At 49.3% G+C, this 15,431-nt stretch overlaps 1 protein-coding gene across 3 annotated transcripts; it reads left to right on the forward strand.

Annotated features, from left to right (window-relative positions):
- Positions 1–1,258: 1,258 nt before the first annotated feature.
- Positions 1,259–14,732, forward strand: U2AF1 (U2 small nuclear RNA auxiliary factor 1). 3 transcript variants are annotated; one of them, XM_072739532.1, is made up of 9 exons: positions 1,289–1,405; positions 5,047–5,134; positions 8,062–8,128; positions 8,969–9,035; positions 12,391–12,440; positions 12,607–12,705; positions 13,270–13,403; positions 13,494–13,586; positions 14,446–14,732. In XM_072739532.1, exons 5-9 carry the CDS (start codon positions 12,411–12,413, stop codon positions 14,591–14,593), a joined length of 504 nt encoding a protein of 167 aa, XP_072595633.1. In that variant the 5' UTR covers positions 1,289–1,405; positions 5,047–5,134; positions 8,062–8,128; positions 8,969–9,035; positions 12,391–12,410; the 3' UTR covers positions 14,594–14,732. The 3 variants fall into 3 exon arrangements, with proteins under 3 accessions (XP_072595632.1, XP_072595631.1, XP_072595633.1); XM_072739531.1 differs by lacking the exon at positions 8,969–9,035 and having other exon boundaries at positions 1,259–1,405; XM_072739530.1 differs by lacking the exon at positions 8,062–8,128 and having other exon boundaries at positions 1,259–1,405.
- The last annotated feature ends 699 nt before the right edge of the window (positions 14,733–15,431 follow it).

Here is a 15,431-nt window from a genome sequence, read left to right on the forward strand (position 1 = left end):
TGGGGGGACAGTGAGGACGGGCCCTGGGGGGGACAGTGAGGACGGGCCCTCTCCCGGGGGACAGTGAGGACGGGCCCTCTCCTGGGGGGACAGTGAGGACGGGCCCTGGGGGGGACAGTGAGGACGGGCCCTCTCCCGGGGGACAGTGAGGACGGGCCCTCTCCTGGGGGGGACAGTGAGGACGGGCCCTCTCCGGGGGGACAGTGAGGACGGGCCCTCTCCTGGGGGGACAGTGAGGACGGGCCCTCTCCGGGGGGACAGTGAGGACGGGCCCTCTCCGGGGACAGCGAGGACGGGCCCTCTCCGGGGGGACAATGAGGACGGGCCCTCTCCCGGGGGACAGTGAGGACGGGCCCTCTCCGGGGGGACAGTGAGGACGGGCCCTCTCCTGGGGGGACAGTGAGGACGGGCCCTGGGGGGGACAGTGAGGACGGGCCCTCTCCCGGGGGACAGTGAGGACGGGCCCTCTCCTGGGGGGGACAGTGAGGACGGGCCCTCTCCTGGGGGGACAGTGAGGACGGGCCCTCTCCTGGGGGGGACAGTGAGGACGGGCCCTCTCCTGGGGGGGACAGTGAGGACGGGCCCTCTCCGGGGGGACAGTGAGGACGGGCCCTCTCCTGGGGGGGACAGTGAGGACGGGCCCTCTCCGGGGGGACAGTGAGGACGGGCCCTGGGGGGGACAGTGAGGACGGGCCCTCTCCCGGGGGACAGTGAGGACGGGCCCTCTCCTGGGGGGGACAGTGAGGACGGGCCCTCTCCGGGGGGACAGTGAGGACGGGCCCTCTCCCGGGGGACAGTGAGGACGGGCCCTCTCCTGGGGGGACAGTGAGGACGGGCCCTCTCCGGGGGGACAGTGAGGACGGGCCCTCTCCGGGGACAGCGAGGATGCCCCGCATCCCGCCGCCGCCGCCGCCGCCCCGGTCCCTGCGCAGCCCGGTCTGGGGCCTCCCGCTCTGGGCCCCGCGCACCGGCCCGGCTCTCCCGACTCCAGCCCCGCGGGCAGCGCGCGAGCCCAGGGGTCCCGCCCGCCTCGCCCGCCCCGCCCCTCCCGCTCCCGCGCACGCGCACAGGGCGCCCCGCCCGGCCCGCAGCCTCCGCCCCGCCGCCCCCCGCGCGCCGCCTTCCGGGAGAGGAGAACTCGGACGAGGGGGGGGCGGCCGCACGCAGCGCGGGCTCCGGGGCCGAGGGGGCGGAGCCTCGTCCTCGCCAAGCCCCGCCCACGCGCAGGCAACGCCTCTCCCGATTGGGCAGCGCCGCCAGGCCGTCGGGGCGGGGCGAGCGTCGTCGCGTCCGGGTGACGTCTCCCGCGGGCGTCGGGCAGGGTCGGCGGCGTCGGCGGCGGTGGCGGCGGCGGGTGGGAAATGGCGGAGTACTTGGCCTCCATTTTTGGCACCGAGAAAGACAAGTGAGTGGGAGCCGCCGGCGGGGCTCCGGGGCGGGGGCGCGGGGGCGGGCGGGGCGCGGGCGGCGGCGGGAGGCCCGGGCGGGCGGGGGGGAGGGGCGCGGCGGCCCTTCCGGCCTCGGGAGCCGCGCGCCGCCGCCTCGTGGGCGCCCGGGCGGGCTTCCGCTGGGCGGCGCGGCCTCTCCCGCCGGGGGTGCTCGGCGCCCGGCCCGTGTGGGGGCGCCCCGGGCCCGCGTCCCGCCGCCGAGCCGTCGCGGGTCGCGCCGAAGTTGTCCACGGGAACCGGCCCCCGCCCCCCGCTTGGGCCCCGAACGCGGCGGCGGCCCGGCGGCCTTGGACAGCCCGGGGCCCGGCTGCTCGGGGCCGCGTCCACCCCGCGAGCCTCGGCCTGGACGCGGCGGGTCGGGAGGACCCGTGAGCTCGGCCCGCAGCTTTGAACGCGCTCGGACCTGTGGTTCCAGCATCCAGAGAAACGGGGGGTCCCTCCTCGCCGTCCCCCCACCTCTTTTTTTTTTTTTTTTTAAAGGTTGCGTGCCTCTCCTACCCGGTTGTTGGGTTAAAAGCAAAAAGCAAAAAAAAAAAAAAAAAAAAAAATTGGATTTTGATCTTGGAGGTTTTAATTCCCGGTGCGCTGGCCGAAGTTTGGACTCCAGGGAAAATGTCCTCATTTAGGATATAACTCTTATTTGGAAACCTACTAAAGACTAGACTAAGCTGCGGCTCGGTCTGCATTTTGGAGAAGTAGTTAACGGTGTTGGGATTCTTCTGGGCTCTACCTTGATGAGGGCTCTTGATGATCCAGCCCTCGGTTTGTTATAATGTTGTAAAGCCACTTTTTCTTTTTCTTTCTTTCTTTCTTTTTTTTTTTTTTTTTTTAAGATTTTATTTATTCATTCATGGGAAAAAGAGAGAGACAGAGGCAGAGACACAGGCCGAGGGAGAAGCAGGCTCCATGCAGGGAGCCCGACATGGGCCTCGATCCCAGGACTCCAGGATCACGCCCTGGACCAAAGGCTGACGCTAAACCACTGGGCCACCCAGGCTGCCCTAAAACCACTTTTTCAAACACGGGTTTTTTTAATTCTATCTTACAGATTTTATTTTATTTTAAAAAGATTTTATTTATTCATGAGAGAGAGGGAGAGACACAGGCAGAGGGAGAAGCAGGCCCCATGCAGGGAGCCTGATGCGGGACTCGATCCCAGGTCTCCAGGATCAGGCCCTGGGCTGAAGGCAAATGCTCAACCGCTGAGCCACCGGTCGCCCTTTAAAGATTCTATTTTTAAGTAATCTCTACACCCAGCGTGGGGCTCAGACTCAGAAACCTGAAATCCAGAGCCACGCACTGCTCCGCCGACTGAGCCAGCCAGGGGCCCCTGAAACACTTTAAATTCTTTGTCTTCCAGGATGCAGTCTGTCCTGTAAAACATCTTGTGTTTGGAAGAGGGGGTTATATATTGTAGTGACAAAACCAAGTGACATGATCATTAGTCGTGGTCACTCCAGAAACACTATTGAGTCCATCTCTGATGACTTAAAGATGAATGAAACTTGGGTCTTGATCTCCAGGAACGGGAGGGGGGGGTTGTATGTCGGGAAAGGGAAATTAAAGTTAGATGCACCGATGTGATGCTTTTTAAGCGCTGTGGACGGGGCTCAGAGGAGGAAGCTACCTGTAAACATCATCCTGAATGAATGGGCCAGCTCTGCTGGAAAGAGCCTTCTTGCAGTGTAGAATGATTAGGAAGATGCGTCAGTAACTTCCTCCCTGAGCTTATAATAGTGTGGGCCATGACTTGTAGTCCATAAAGTTTTTTTCTTTATTCTTATAAAAAGCTACATCAGATGGTGCCTTCGCTGTACTCTGCAGAACTTTTAGAGGTTTATTCCAATTAACCTTTTTTTATATTCCTTTTTTTTTTTTTCCTTTTTTTATATTCCTGATGTAAGTAACCACATTTTAGCCTACTAAAGCCGTATTGTAAAGGCATGGCTTTAATTCAGGAAACTTGATTATTTAATCTGTTACTCGTCTCATTTCGGGGAGATTTGTGGGGTTTTAGTTTCCAGGACACCGTATCAACGCCTGAAAAACAAAGATGATGATTCTTGCTAACGTTTTTCCCCGCCAAGCTAGAAGTAAAATGTAGGTGTGTGCCAATTAAAAAATTTATGTAGTCCTACATTTGAACTTATGGTCATTTTCTAAATTCAAGCAAGGTTGGTCCTCTAATATCTTCTCTGTAATGGTCACTTTTTTAAAAATCTCTTTTATTTCAGTGGTTTAATAAGTGGACTGCTAAAAGTTTATTACTAGGAAAGCTTTGACTGATATACTAAATTCTAATCAAGTGCTATGAAATTAAAGCCATTTCTGAAAGTACAGAAACAAAGATTGTTTTAATTATATAGAATAGTTGGGTGTTGTTCAGGAGGGGGTTTTGCCCATTCTGAGGTATTTTTAAAATAAGCTCTTAATTTTCAGGTGATTTTCTGAAGATGTAAATTATGTATTCAAATTATATGTGAAGTAAGACTTAAGGATAAGTTTGCAAATACGTAATTTTCCTCCCCTGGTAAATTCAGACTTTTCCATGCTTATTGTTGATACCTGATAAATTGGTGGCTAATTGATCTTTGCAGACCATCAAATTTTAAGACCCTTTAATTCTAACTCTGGATTGGCTGTCTGAACGTAGAGCCCTTGCTAAAAAAAATTGAACCTACAGAGTGACCCTCCCAAGTCTCCAAGTCTAGCTTTGAGTGGTGCTCATCCAGTAAGATTTCATGACCCATCACAGGTCTGAGCCATCTGACATTGCTGTCACGGTGATGGCTGGATTGCTAGTTTTGATTTGATCTGGATCATCCAGGTATTTGAACGGTCCTAAGGGAGAGCTTTGTGATACAGACAGGAGGTGGCCTTGTGTAGGAACAAGCAGATGAGTTCCCCTGATAGCTTGTGTTCGGTGTATTGAAACCAGGAGACTGCCATACTTCAGACCTGTGTTTGGAAATTTCCTGTTGGTCTGGCGTCATGAATGAGAGAACATGGACTTTGTTTTAGTGAGAGATTGCATTTAATGAGCACTAAGTATGAAGTGTACACATGGCATGTGATTCTTGGAACAAAGCCAGCTTGGCATTTTCCTCATTTTGCAGATGGCTCCTGGGACCAGGAGAGGTGGGGTGACTTGCCCAAGCCCAGGTAGCTAGTGGCAGAGTCAGAATCTCAACCCTCACTGTGCTGTGTTGGTGTCCTCAAGAGAGAATTTCATCATGGAACGCTAGAGAATAGATATGTTTTGAATTAAATTCAGTTTTAAGCTTAAATATTCCATTAAGAAGAAACAGCAGAGCAGAGCAAGTAGTTGAGAATGGAGTGGCTTTGGATGGGGGGTGTCTGGGGTGGAATTAGAGCACCCTTCGTTGAAGGACTAACGTGTTTGTCAGAGGCAGATTGAGGGGAGGGTCACCCGGAAATGCTGCTAGGAAGGGGAAGGTACCTGCTACCCAAGAAAACTGTATGCCTGTGTTTTCTCAAAGCAAAAGAAAAGTAGTTCAGAAGCATATGTGATGTTGACGTATTTACATCTGTTTGATGCCTTCCCAGCAAAATAATCAGCTCTTATTTTCCCTTACAGAGTCAACTGTTCATTTTATTTCAAAATTGGAGCATGTCGTCATGGAGACAGATGCTCTCGGTTGCACAATAAACCGACCTTTAGCCAGGTTTGTTTTTTTTTTTCTTTCTTTTTTCTGTATTCATGCAAATTATCAAAACTTCATGTACTTTACAGAGGCAGTTAATGATTTTCCATGTATTACATAGGACATTTTTTTCTCTAGTAGTTTTAGTCTCCATTGTGTTTGTATGTTGTTCTGTTTAAATGAGAATGAGACCAGTGAACCACCCCCAGGAGGAGGTCTGCAAGACAGGTCCTTCCACCACCGTTAGAGAAGCTTTTTACAAAGAAGTGATCAGTGTTTGCTTGTTGGCTATGACTGGTCTTTGCCGCCTTGCCACCCCTTCCTCTCTCATAGATGTGGGTCCAGTGGGGGCAGCCTCACCAGCGTGGACTTAGCCTTGTTTCCTGGCACCGATTGAAGCCAAGTGGGCTTTCTGCATTTTGCTCTCTCCAGGCAGCAGAGACGGACAGAGCCACCCACAGGGGTGCTTGTGCCATTCTCAGCACATGCTCAGGGGTTCCCCAGTAGTCCTGGGTGTGCCCCCTCTTGCAGATGCCCAGGTGAGGGGTTAGCCATGACATCATGTCATAGAAACATTAAAAATGAAACTTAACATTTGAAGATGGGCATTTACCTTCAGTTATTTGTAGCCGGTCTATTTGGTTGGTTGAGAGGTGCCTGTTAGCTTGGGCTTAGGTCGTCCATTGTGAGTTTTAGATCAATCAGAAATTGTAGATTTTTTGGTTGGCTTTGTTTGTTAACTGAAGAACAGGTGGGATTTGCATCCTACAGGTGATCACTGAGGAGTTAGGAAAAAAGCACCTGTAATAGGAATCGGGAAACTTCTGCCCATGTTTATCTGGATATTTAGACTGAAAAATTCTAGTCTTTCCAGACTGAGGGCTTAAGTTCCTTCCCACTGGTGGTGACATCTGAGTGGGCATCCTCCGAATCATTGGGTAGCTATTGTGTGTAGCCCCTGGAAGCTGCCAGACCCTGCCTCTGAGCTCACATCATCCTGTTCACGTGTTCTTAAACTTCTGCCAGAACAGATGTTTACATTTTACTATAAGTATTTAGGTAAATTAGCCAGTTGCTGTAGGAAAGAGACATTTGTATTTTCTAATTTAAGCCCAAAGAAAACCCCACAATGTAATATGTTTTTAGAAGAGGGGTGATGGCTTCCTCTCCCCTATTATTCTACTGACACAGCATGGTTAGTATAACAAGAACCTATCATTAATTTAGGAGAATATGTCTCTTTTTTGAATCTCAGAATATTGTAGATCTTGCTGTAAACCTTACTGCAATTTTTTTTTAAGTGGCTTGATTTCTGAACTAAATCTCCCCAGCTAAGCCGGTGATTATAGATTGGGCAGTTACCAAACATCTTACGTGTCCATTGAGATTTTTGATTCTGTGGGTTACTTCCAGATGTGCCAGGTGTTGGGCTGAGAGAGAAATGATCCTGGTAGGAAAGTTTTCTTTAAGCTATCCAGAGCCATTTGGTTTATTTTCTGTGTGAATCACTGATACCTCAGAATGTTAATGTGAAGTTAATCTGAGTACTTTGGATCAAGAAGAGGCAGCGATTCCATTAACGTTGGGGTCAGTTCTACGCGTTCACCTGAGCATCTCATTGTTACGGGCTTGGTTGGTTTCAGGCAATCCTGACCCCAATTGTAATGGAATTGCAATGCCCCCTCTGGGTATAGTTTCCTTCACTAACCAACCACTGCCAGATGACCCGAGCAAGACCTAAAATGAATTCCTTGTTGAATATTTGGGCTCTGTATAGCTTTCTGTCAGAGTTGTTACGCTTACTGGTGATTCCCATTGAAAACTGAGTCAAGTCAGCTTTGGGAAACAGCCGAGGCCAAGATAAGTTGACCCGGGGCAGTACTTGGTGGCTGGGGGAAGATGCAAGGCTCTGCAGGAAGGGGTGTGTGTGTGTGTGTGTGTGTGTGTGTATGACCACCATGTACATGGTCATGGCCTGGCGGTTGAGGTTCCTCCCGTGTGGGTTTCCCCATAGCAGACCTTTGGGGTGTGCCCACACAACTTCTTCCTTTAAATGTAGCTAGAAACGGAACTGCAGGTTTTGTAAAGCCACTCACAAAACTGCTGTGGACCTGTGTTGTTGAGACTAAACATTTATTTTTCTGAATCATGCAGTATATTGGTTCAGCTTGTAAAACTCAGTGTGGGTTTCTTTTTAAGCTTCTTGCAGTGATGTGGACGTTAAGATTCATGTAATATATTAGCCTACTAACTTAAACATGGTTTGTTTTTTCAGACAACTTGATTTTAAGAAGAACGGTACAATGTAAGGTTTCAAGTCTTCCTGATCCAGTTTAAAGCACAAGGGCTAAAAGGATTTTTTTCCCTTAAAGAAGGATCGGAAAAGAACAGATGTTTAAGCTATTGTATTATGTAAACAGAGGTCCCACCAAGCAAACAAATGTGGGATAGGTGTCCATGACAGTCAGGACACCCATTTGGTGCGCCTGTTTCCTGTGAGACCAGACAGCTTGATGGACTGCATACAGTTGACTTACGCATTTGGTTTTCCCAAAAAAAAAAAAAAAAAAAAAAAAAATCATTTTGTGTGGGGAATATGATTAGCATGTGAATTTTTCAACATCTTAGTGTCTGCTAGCTTGGAGTATAAGAAAACCGTTAGTTTGCTATCATTTATCTTGCATTAAAACACTGGAATAATGTGGGACTACTGAAAAGAATGGCTACAGTTTCTTCCTGGTTGCTGGCTGACTTGACCTAAGTCACTGCTCACACTCTGTTTTCATAATATGATGGTTTGGGTGTGCTCTTCAGAGGACAAGTGTCTGACTTGTGGGAAACAGACAAGCAAGCGTTGAGCCATTTGCAAACAAGTTGTCTCTTTGCAATTGTCTAATACATGCACAGCAGCCAGTAGAATTCCCCTTTTTATTTTTTTTTCCCCGCAGACCATCTTGATTCAAAACATCTATCGTAATCCCCAAAACAGTGCACAGACGGCTGACGGCTCACACTGTAAGTCCCACAGTTGGAGAAATTTTTTTAAAACAATGGTGTTAAAGAGCCCACTCTTAATTGAGACAAATACTGTTGGCTTCTGAGCTGCTGACGTAGAGCTGTTGCAAACAGGACAAGGTGCTGGAAGGCCTTGGTACCTACGGCAAGAACCTGATACTTGGCCACGTTCAGGAGGCTGTCTGAGGCAAGGGCGCTGGGGAGGCCTCTTCCCTGGGTTGACGTTTGTTAACGAGAGGGAGGGGGTCTGTCCATGTGACACTTGACAGTTCCCAGCCAAACACTGGTCTTTCCAGTGCCTGAACCCCTGGCCTTTATTAAGTTCTTTCTGTAAAGGTAAAAATCTTAGGAATGTTTAGGAATCAATAAGGTAAGTTGCCCAATAAGTGTGGGTTTTATTTCACCATTACAATTTTTCCTCTAGGAAGTGGAGATTTCATGATATGTAATTATTGTATTTCTCTGCTCCCGTGGTTTTTGTCCTCAGTTTATGCAGGCACTTTCTCAGCTCATGAAGTTTTCTGTAATAGCGAAGACCATTTTGGTAGTAACCTGCCAAGTTGCTTGCACTCGTAACTGGGCTGGAACTTGGAAATGGAGAATCTTTGCGTCCCGTGAACAGAAATACAATATCAGCATATCATGGGATCTCTGTGACGTTGCAGTGTTAGGGTGCTCCAAGACAGCCACCAACTAAGAGAAAAACCTCTCTGCTTCGAAAGAAAATAACTTGCTCTTTTTTCAGCACTGAGTCTTGACTGAAGTGATCGCCACAGGAAACCGGTTAAGTGTTTAAATTTAATTTTCCATAATATAAAGTTGTTGCGTTTTGTATTTCAGACCATTGCCCTCTTGAACATTTACCGTAACCCTCAAAACTCTTCCCAGTCTGCTGACGGTTTGCGCTGTAAGTTCATACAAGTTCCTTCCCTGGTTCCCTGGGCTTGCGTGTCAGAGCTCAGTGTCAGCTCCACCTGGTCTGCCGCTGTAGTGTCAAGGACGGCCTTTCACTAGAGGTGTCGAGAGCTTGTGTCCCACTGACCCCATGGAAACCTCTGAGATTTGAAGTCCTGCCCACTTTTTAAGAAACAAAAACTGACCAGAAAGGATACCCTCCCTGTACGATAGCTTGGAGCTGCTGCTCTTGCTACCTTGACCGTCATCCCAGGGGAGAATATACTTGGAGTTAAATGTGCAGCTGTGTTCTTCCCCTCTTAAGAGCAATAGTATCTGAAAATTTCTCTCACGTTAAAAAACAGTATTCTGAAATTATTTTTGAGGCTTTATGTCTTATCAGACTTTTTCTTGAACTCCATTCTGGAGCTCATGCTTTTATTGTAAGAGCATTGTTCTGAGAGTGTTTCCCAATGAGGGTCTTCCGAGTTGCACGGACCCCTCTGAGTTTTCCTCAACACCAGCCCTATGCCGACTCAGTCTTTAACCAAAGTCCTTTACATAGCTTTCTGCAACTTGGAGAAGCTAGCTTACTACGTGTGGAAAAGGAAAGGTGTACTTGGTGGGGAGATGGAGCTAGTCTGGGCATTTAGTAGACACTGCTCGTTTCTCCCTATGTTGAGAAATAGTAAATTTAAGTTACAAACGTTGTGTTTCCTCAGGGGTAGTTTTTCAAGAACAGGATCCATATTAGTATCCCTGGAAGTTTCGATAAGCTAAAATTTAGATTTTATGGCTCTTGAGCCGTGGAATGAATTCAGTCATCTGGATACATTGAAAGGATCATCCTGGACTCCTGCTAAAATCAAGGGGTCCAAACCAAACAGCTTCTCATTTTCTAGTTTGTTTTGAAGCTGCAAAATGTAATAGAAAATGCTGTCCACGGGTGCCCCTGAATAGCCACAGACCTAAGTCCCACACATCCTTGGCCCACGGCTCCTCAGCTCATAGGGCATTCTACACCGCCCGCTCGGGGCCACCCTCCCCACCCTCTTTGTGCGGCTGTGTGAGTGCACAGTGCACGTGTCTGTGTGGGGGAGGGCTGGGAAGGTTTTCCTGCCAACACACCGTGTTTCTCCATGCTGTGCTGACCTGATAGCAGATCATTTGTTTCCCTGAATCTGATGGCAACAGGATTTACGGGTAGCCCTTGTTTTAAAATACTTGGTTTTGCTTTGTTTTTTAAAGAAACAAAATCAATAGGTGGAGGGAAGTACTTACATATGGACTTATTAAATAATTTTCGTAACAGCCCTGCCCTGGGGTAAAAACGAATGAGAGGTTGATGATTGAGTAATGACAATTAATCATTCTTTGCCCTGATCGTTTACTTGGGGACTGCGGATGCTTCGTTGACAAAACAATGTTGGATTAGTTTTCTTCGTGTCTTTACCTGCGATTCACAGTGCTCTTGTTGTGCGTATGCTACATAATAAAAGTTGAGCTGTACCAAATATTCTGATTATGGGCTCCAGATTCTACAAATTAAATGAAGTTCTGATTGTTCAATTTAGGTAGAAAATCCATTTAAGCTGATGAACCTGCAACAGAGCCTTCGAGTAAATTTCAACCAGCCGAGTTCATCAGTTTCCTAAATTTACAACTTTTTAACATGCCCTTTCGTGTATAGAAGTATGAATCCCAGTTGAAGAAAGTTTCTGTGAGAAAACTGGGTATCTTCAGGTGGTATTATGTAAGATCCATGGAGTCACGTAGATGACTTTGCAGTTGACCAGTGTCTTAATCACTCATCTCTGTCCTGCCCTAGTTATATGGTTGACTGGAGATTTTTAACCAGAGTCTAGAAGATAAAATATGCCCACTATTGAACATTTTCAAATTGAACTTCCCAGAAGTCACTAAGGTACAATGCTGTTCTCCAGGGAGAGAATTAGAAATACCATGACTACAACAGTCTTTGAACCACCACTAGAGCCTGACTCAACAGGGCTAGCACTTTGAGCATGCAAATAACTTTTCTCCTCATTTTTTTCTGATGTGAGAAGGGAATGTAAAGATTAAAATCTGCCCTTTGGAATGGGCATCTCTTCTCCCGACGACTACTCCTTAAGAACTTGATTTGCCCGGGGAAGGAGGTCATGTCCACGATAGCTTTTAAATTGTACCGGGCTGTCAAGAGGAGTAGTTGTTGCCTAATGCAGTCAAGAGGTTTTGGGTTCTAAAGCAGGCTGGATTCCCCCGGAAATTCAAAAATAACTAAGATGGCAGGAATCACCCCTCCTACCCCCTCCCATGCATTAGAAAGTAAATGTCAGTCATTCTCAGAATCAAAAGATAAAGTTTTCCAGGGAAACTGCCCCAGGCAGCATGGTGGATACATCCGCGTGCCTCTGCCCCAGTGCCCTCACCGCCTGATGAGGCTGCCGGTCCAGGAGTGTGGTCGGGGAGGGGACAACTGAACATTAAGCTGGCCCAGCCTTGAAGCCACTCGGCCTTTGTAGGCTCCGTGATTGGGCTGTATGGGACACTGGTTCATTGACATGCCAGCTTTGTGATTTCTCAGGTTTAGGTTAAGAGAATTGTAGAATTTGAACGGTAAAATTGGGTAGAATGATAATGAGGGTAGAATGTAAATTTGGAAAATCTGCCCACACAGTGGACATGATTGATTACACTTAGTGCATGTGCATTATGAAGAATAAACTTAATGGGAATAGTTATGGGATATAAAATAAGAATGCTTCCTTCAGCAAAGCATTGTAACTTTCCCTTTATTCAGAGGCATTCGAACTACTGTAATTGAACTTGGTAATTATCCTACTGAGTCTTTATTTATCGTCATTTGGGTTTTAATCGCATCAGAAAGAATTTTATAATAGCATTGTGTGGCTGCTAATCTGTAAGAAATTAGTCAGGAACATTAGCTCTTAATCACGTACCCTGATTTCAGCTTTTATTTTAGCCTGTTAAAGAGGAAAAAATCAGTGTGATTCCTTGGCCTCTATTTTAAATCATAAAAGGAAGAAAATTTTCATTTAAAAATTTCTTGAGGGTAAACTTTTTCCTTAACACTTTCTGAAAACGTGGCCCTTTGATGCTGATTAAAACTTGCTGTGATTTTAATAGCCAGAACTGAGACTGTCATAGGGGGCATTTAAAAACTTCACCACACTTTAAAATTTTTAACAATTGGCTGTCACGCAGTATCTTCAGTGCTCCAGTAGAATGCAGCTCTGTTGTGTTTCCTCTCTAGACAATCTAATGTGTGTTACTGTAGCAGTTTGAGTTAAACGCAGGGTTGTCTTTAAGGCTCCGTCTCTAACCAGCAAGGTTTCTGTTGTTCATAGGTGCCGTGAGTGACGTCGAGATGCAGGAGCACTATGATGAGTTCTTTGAGGTGAGATACTATTTGACAGTGACCAGCCTGTTCGCCTTCTGTATCCATTTGCAAGGAGTTAAAATATGTTCCTATTCATAGATATGCTTAAATGGGAGTTATGTGCAGGTGGTACTTTAAGTATCTCTTGAGCCTTAAATTACTGTGTCGTTCCCCCCCCCGCCAGGAGGTTTTTACAGAAATGGAGGAGAAGTATGGGGAAGTCGAGGAGATGAATGTCTGTGATAACCTCGGAGACCACCTAGTTGGGAACGTGTACGTCAAGGTAGGAACAGACTGACAGGTGGGAGTTCTGTCTCTTGACTGATGCAGACTAAGGAGCGAAGACCGCCTACCTTCGGACGTTAGAACTTCAAAGTTCTGAACGCTCGCTGCTAGTCATGGATGTTAATGCACTCAGTCCTTGGCTGGCCAGAGCCTGGGCATGACAGCAGCCGTGGGTGCCGGAGGGATGGATGGGACACCGCAGTCACTCCACTTCGGTGTTGGGGTTTTCATCGCTGTTGCTGACGGACTGTCTAGATGCAGGAGAAGTTGGTTTATATGTGTGGTTTCTTGTTACTTTTTTTTTTTTTTTTTAGCCCCCATGACCTACACAAATCATCGCATTTGCTCTTTTAACTGATCGAAAGCCCAGGCTGTGTGTGTCTGATCTCAGACCATCACAGAATTATGTGATCCGATTGCAGATAAAGATAGTCTGTCTTTAAATTTGCTGTGCAGCAGCATCCCACTATATTTTGCCCCCGTGAACGTGTCACGTGTATTTGGATAGGAGGTCTTTCTGGGTGAGTGTGGGCAGCAGGCATCTCTGCTTCATTTTTTTCAGTTTCGCCGGGAGGAAGACGCGGAAAAGGCCGTGATTGACTTGAACAACCGCTGGTTTAATGGGCAGCCAATCCACGCTGAGCTCTCCCCGGTGACTGACTTCCGAGAGGCGTGCTGCCGCCAGTACGAGATGGGGTAGGTGACGGCGCAGGTGCAGGGCCCGCGGGGGGGCTGGCGGGGGACTAGCAGGCAGCGCGCGGCATGGTGGCCTCTGCTTCCCCGCAGGGAGTGCACGCGGGGCGGTTTCTGCAACTTCATGCACCTGAAGCCCATTTCCAGGGAGCTGCGGCGGGAGCTGTACGGGCGCCGGCGCAAGAAGTGAGTACTTCCCACAGCCTTCTCTTGCCTCCTGGTGCTTTCTGTTCTGGAAGGTACTTTCTCAAGTAAAGTGTGCCCTGAGTGTAAAAGTCACTGTTTGGGACATAGTATGTATTTTCAGGTATGAAATGTACTCTTAAAAGAATATCCCACATTGTCCTGCGAGCCCTTGGGACTTGTGTGAGGGGGAGGCGGTCAGAGTGGGTTCGTGAGCACAGGGTTTATCCCTCAGCATAACTTCATGTGCTGCGTGTTTCCTCTGGGGTCTCCCAGTTGGTGTCCGTTTGCTTTGGGGGCAGGGAGCGTGGGCAGAATCGGGCAGGGTCCCATGTGTGGTCCCGGTGGTGAAGGGCAGCCTGCGGTGCCACAGAACAGAGAGTGAGCCCGGAAGTCAGGAGAGGCATCTTATCCAGCCTGGCTGAGTTCTGACCCCAGGGCTTCTCACCCCCTCCTGGGAGACCGGTCCCAGGAGATGTAGGGCTTGTTGGTGATTGTTTCATTGTCAGCAGAAAGCATGGGAGAAGATGAGCCCTGCCCTTCGTGCCCCAGAGCCCAGCGGGGGAGGGGCCAGGGCCTGATAACAGCTTCGGGGGGTGTCAAACAGCCCCCGACCCTTGGAGCTGGCCTCCCGGAAGCACAGGCCATGGAGGGTCACCTGCCTCATGATCCTGACAAGCTCCCCTTCTGCCCTGACTTTTGGGTGCACGTACGGCGTGGGCGTGCAGTTTCGTGGGAGCGATTTCCCTTTATTGGTGCCATCCACTCGGGGGGATACAGTATTCGGAAGCGTTAATCATTGTGAGATACCGTTGGATGCTTTGCTCTGGATGACAGTTTTGTTTCTTTTCTTTGGTTGCAGGCATAGATCGAGGTCCCGGTCTCGGGAGCGTCGCTCTCGGTCTAGAGACCGTGGTCGTGGCGGTGGCGGTGGTGGCGGCGGCGGCGGTGGGGGACGGGAGCGTGACAGGAGGCGGTCGAGAGACCGCGAAAGATCTGGGCGATTCTGAGCCATGCCGTTTTTACCGTATGTCTGCTAGACAGTGTTGTAGTTGATTGACCAAACCAGTTCATAACGGGAATTTTTTTTAAAAAACAACAAAAAAAAACAAAGATGGGTTTCTGAATAAAATTTGTAGTGATACAGTATCCTTGGTGTAACTTATTTCTTGTGGAAAGCCACTCCCTCTCCCATGCTTGGCAGCCACGCACGTCTCCATCCTGGAGGTGAGGATTAATACCCGTCAGTGACTGGGGTATAAACGAAGCCATGGTTTCAGACTCAGGCTGAGACAGACACCCCCACCTGTTAACCAGTTACCTCCATGTTCACTGGTGACTCAGCATTTCTCCACCGAGGCTCCCAGAGAGCCGGGCGGGGGGGGGCCTGGGGTCACAGGAATGACCGCTAGCTCAGTAGGTACTTGCGGCAGGGACGCCTCCGGCGGCCCCATCGTGTTCCGCTTCTCTTACCAGGAGAGTCTCCATGTGGCCTAAACCTGCCTGTGCCCAGAGCTCACGAGAGCTGGTGGTGCGTCCCCTCACGGCTGCGGCGACGTGGGCTCGGTGTCCGATGGTGCAGGGCCATGCCAGTGACGACAGCCATTCGGGTGCTGGGGTGTGACATCGATGGCTGTCCGCTTGGTCCGGCCCCACACACACCTCGGCCGGGGACACTTCTCAGGAGGTTGCCTTGCAGGGCACGCTGCCCCTGGGTGCCCACATGGCCTGGCTGTCCCCTGGCTCCGGGGCTGGGAGCACCTGCTGGTGCTGGGGGAACAAGGGTCCATCCGGGTCCTGCCTTTGTAGTGTGGGAGGAGCCCCCCGGCTGTAGCAACAGCACACGGG

Source organism: Vulpes vulpes, chromosome 15 (genome assembly GCF_048418805.1).
Source record: "Vulpes vulpes isolate BD-2025 chromosome 15, VulVul3, whole genome shotgun sequence".
NCBI classification, from domain to species: domain Eukaryota; kingdom Metazoa; phylum Chordata; class Mammalia; order Carnivora; family Canidae; genus Vulpes; species Vulpes vulpes.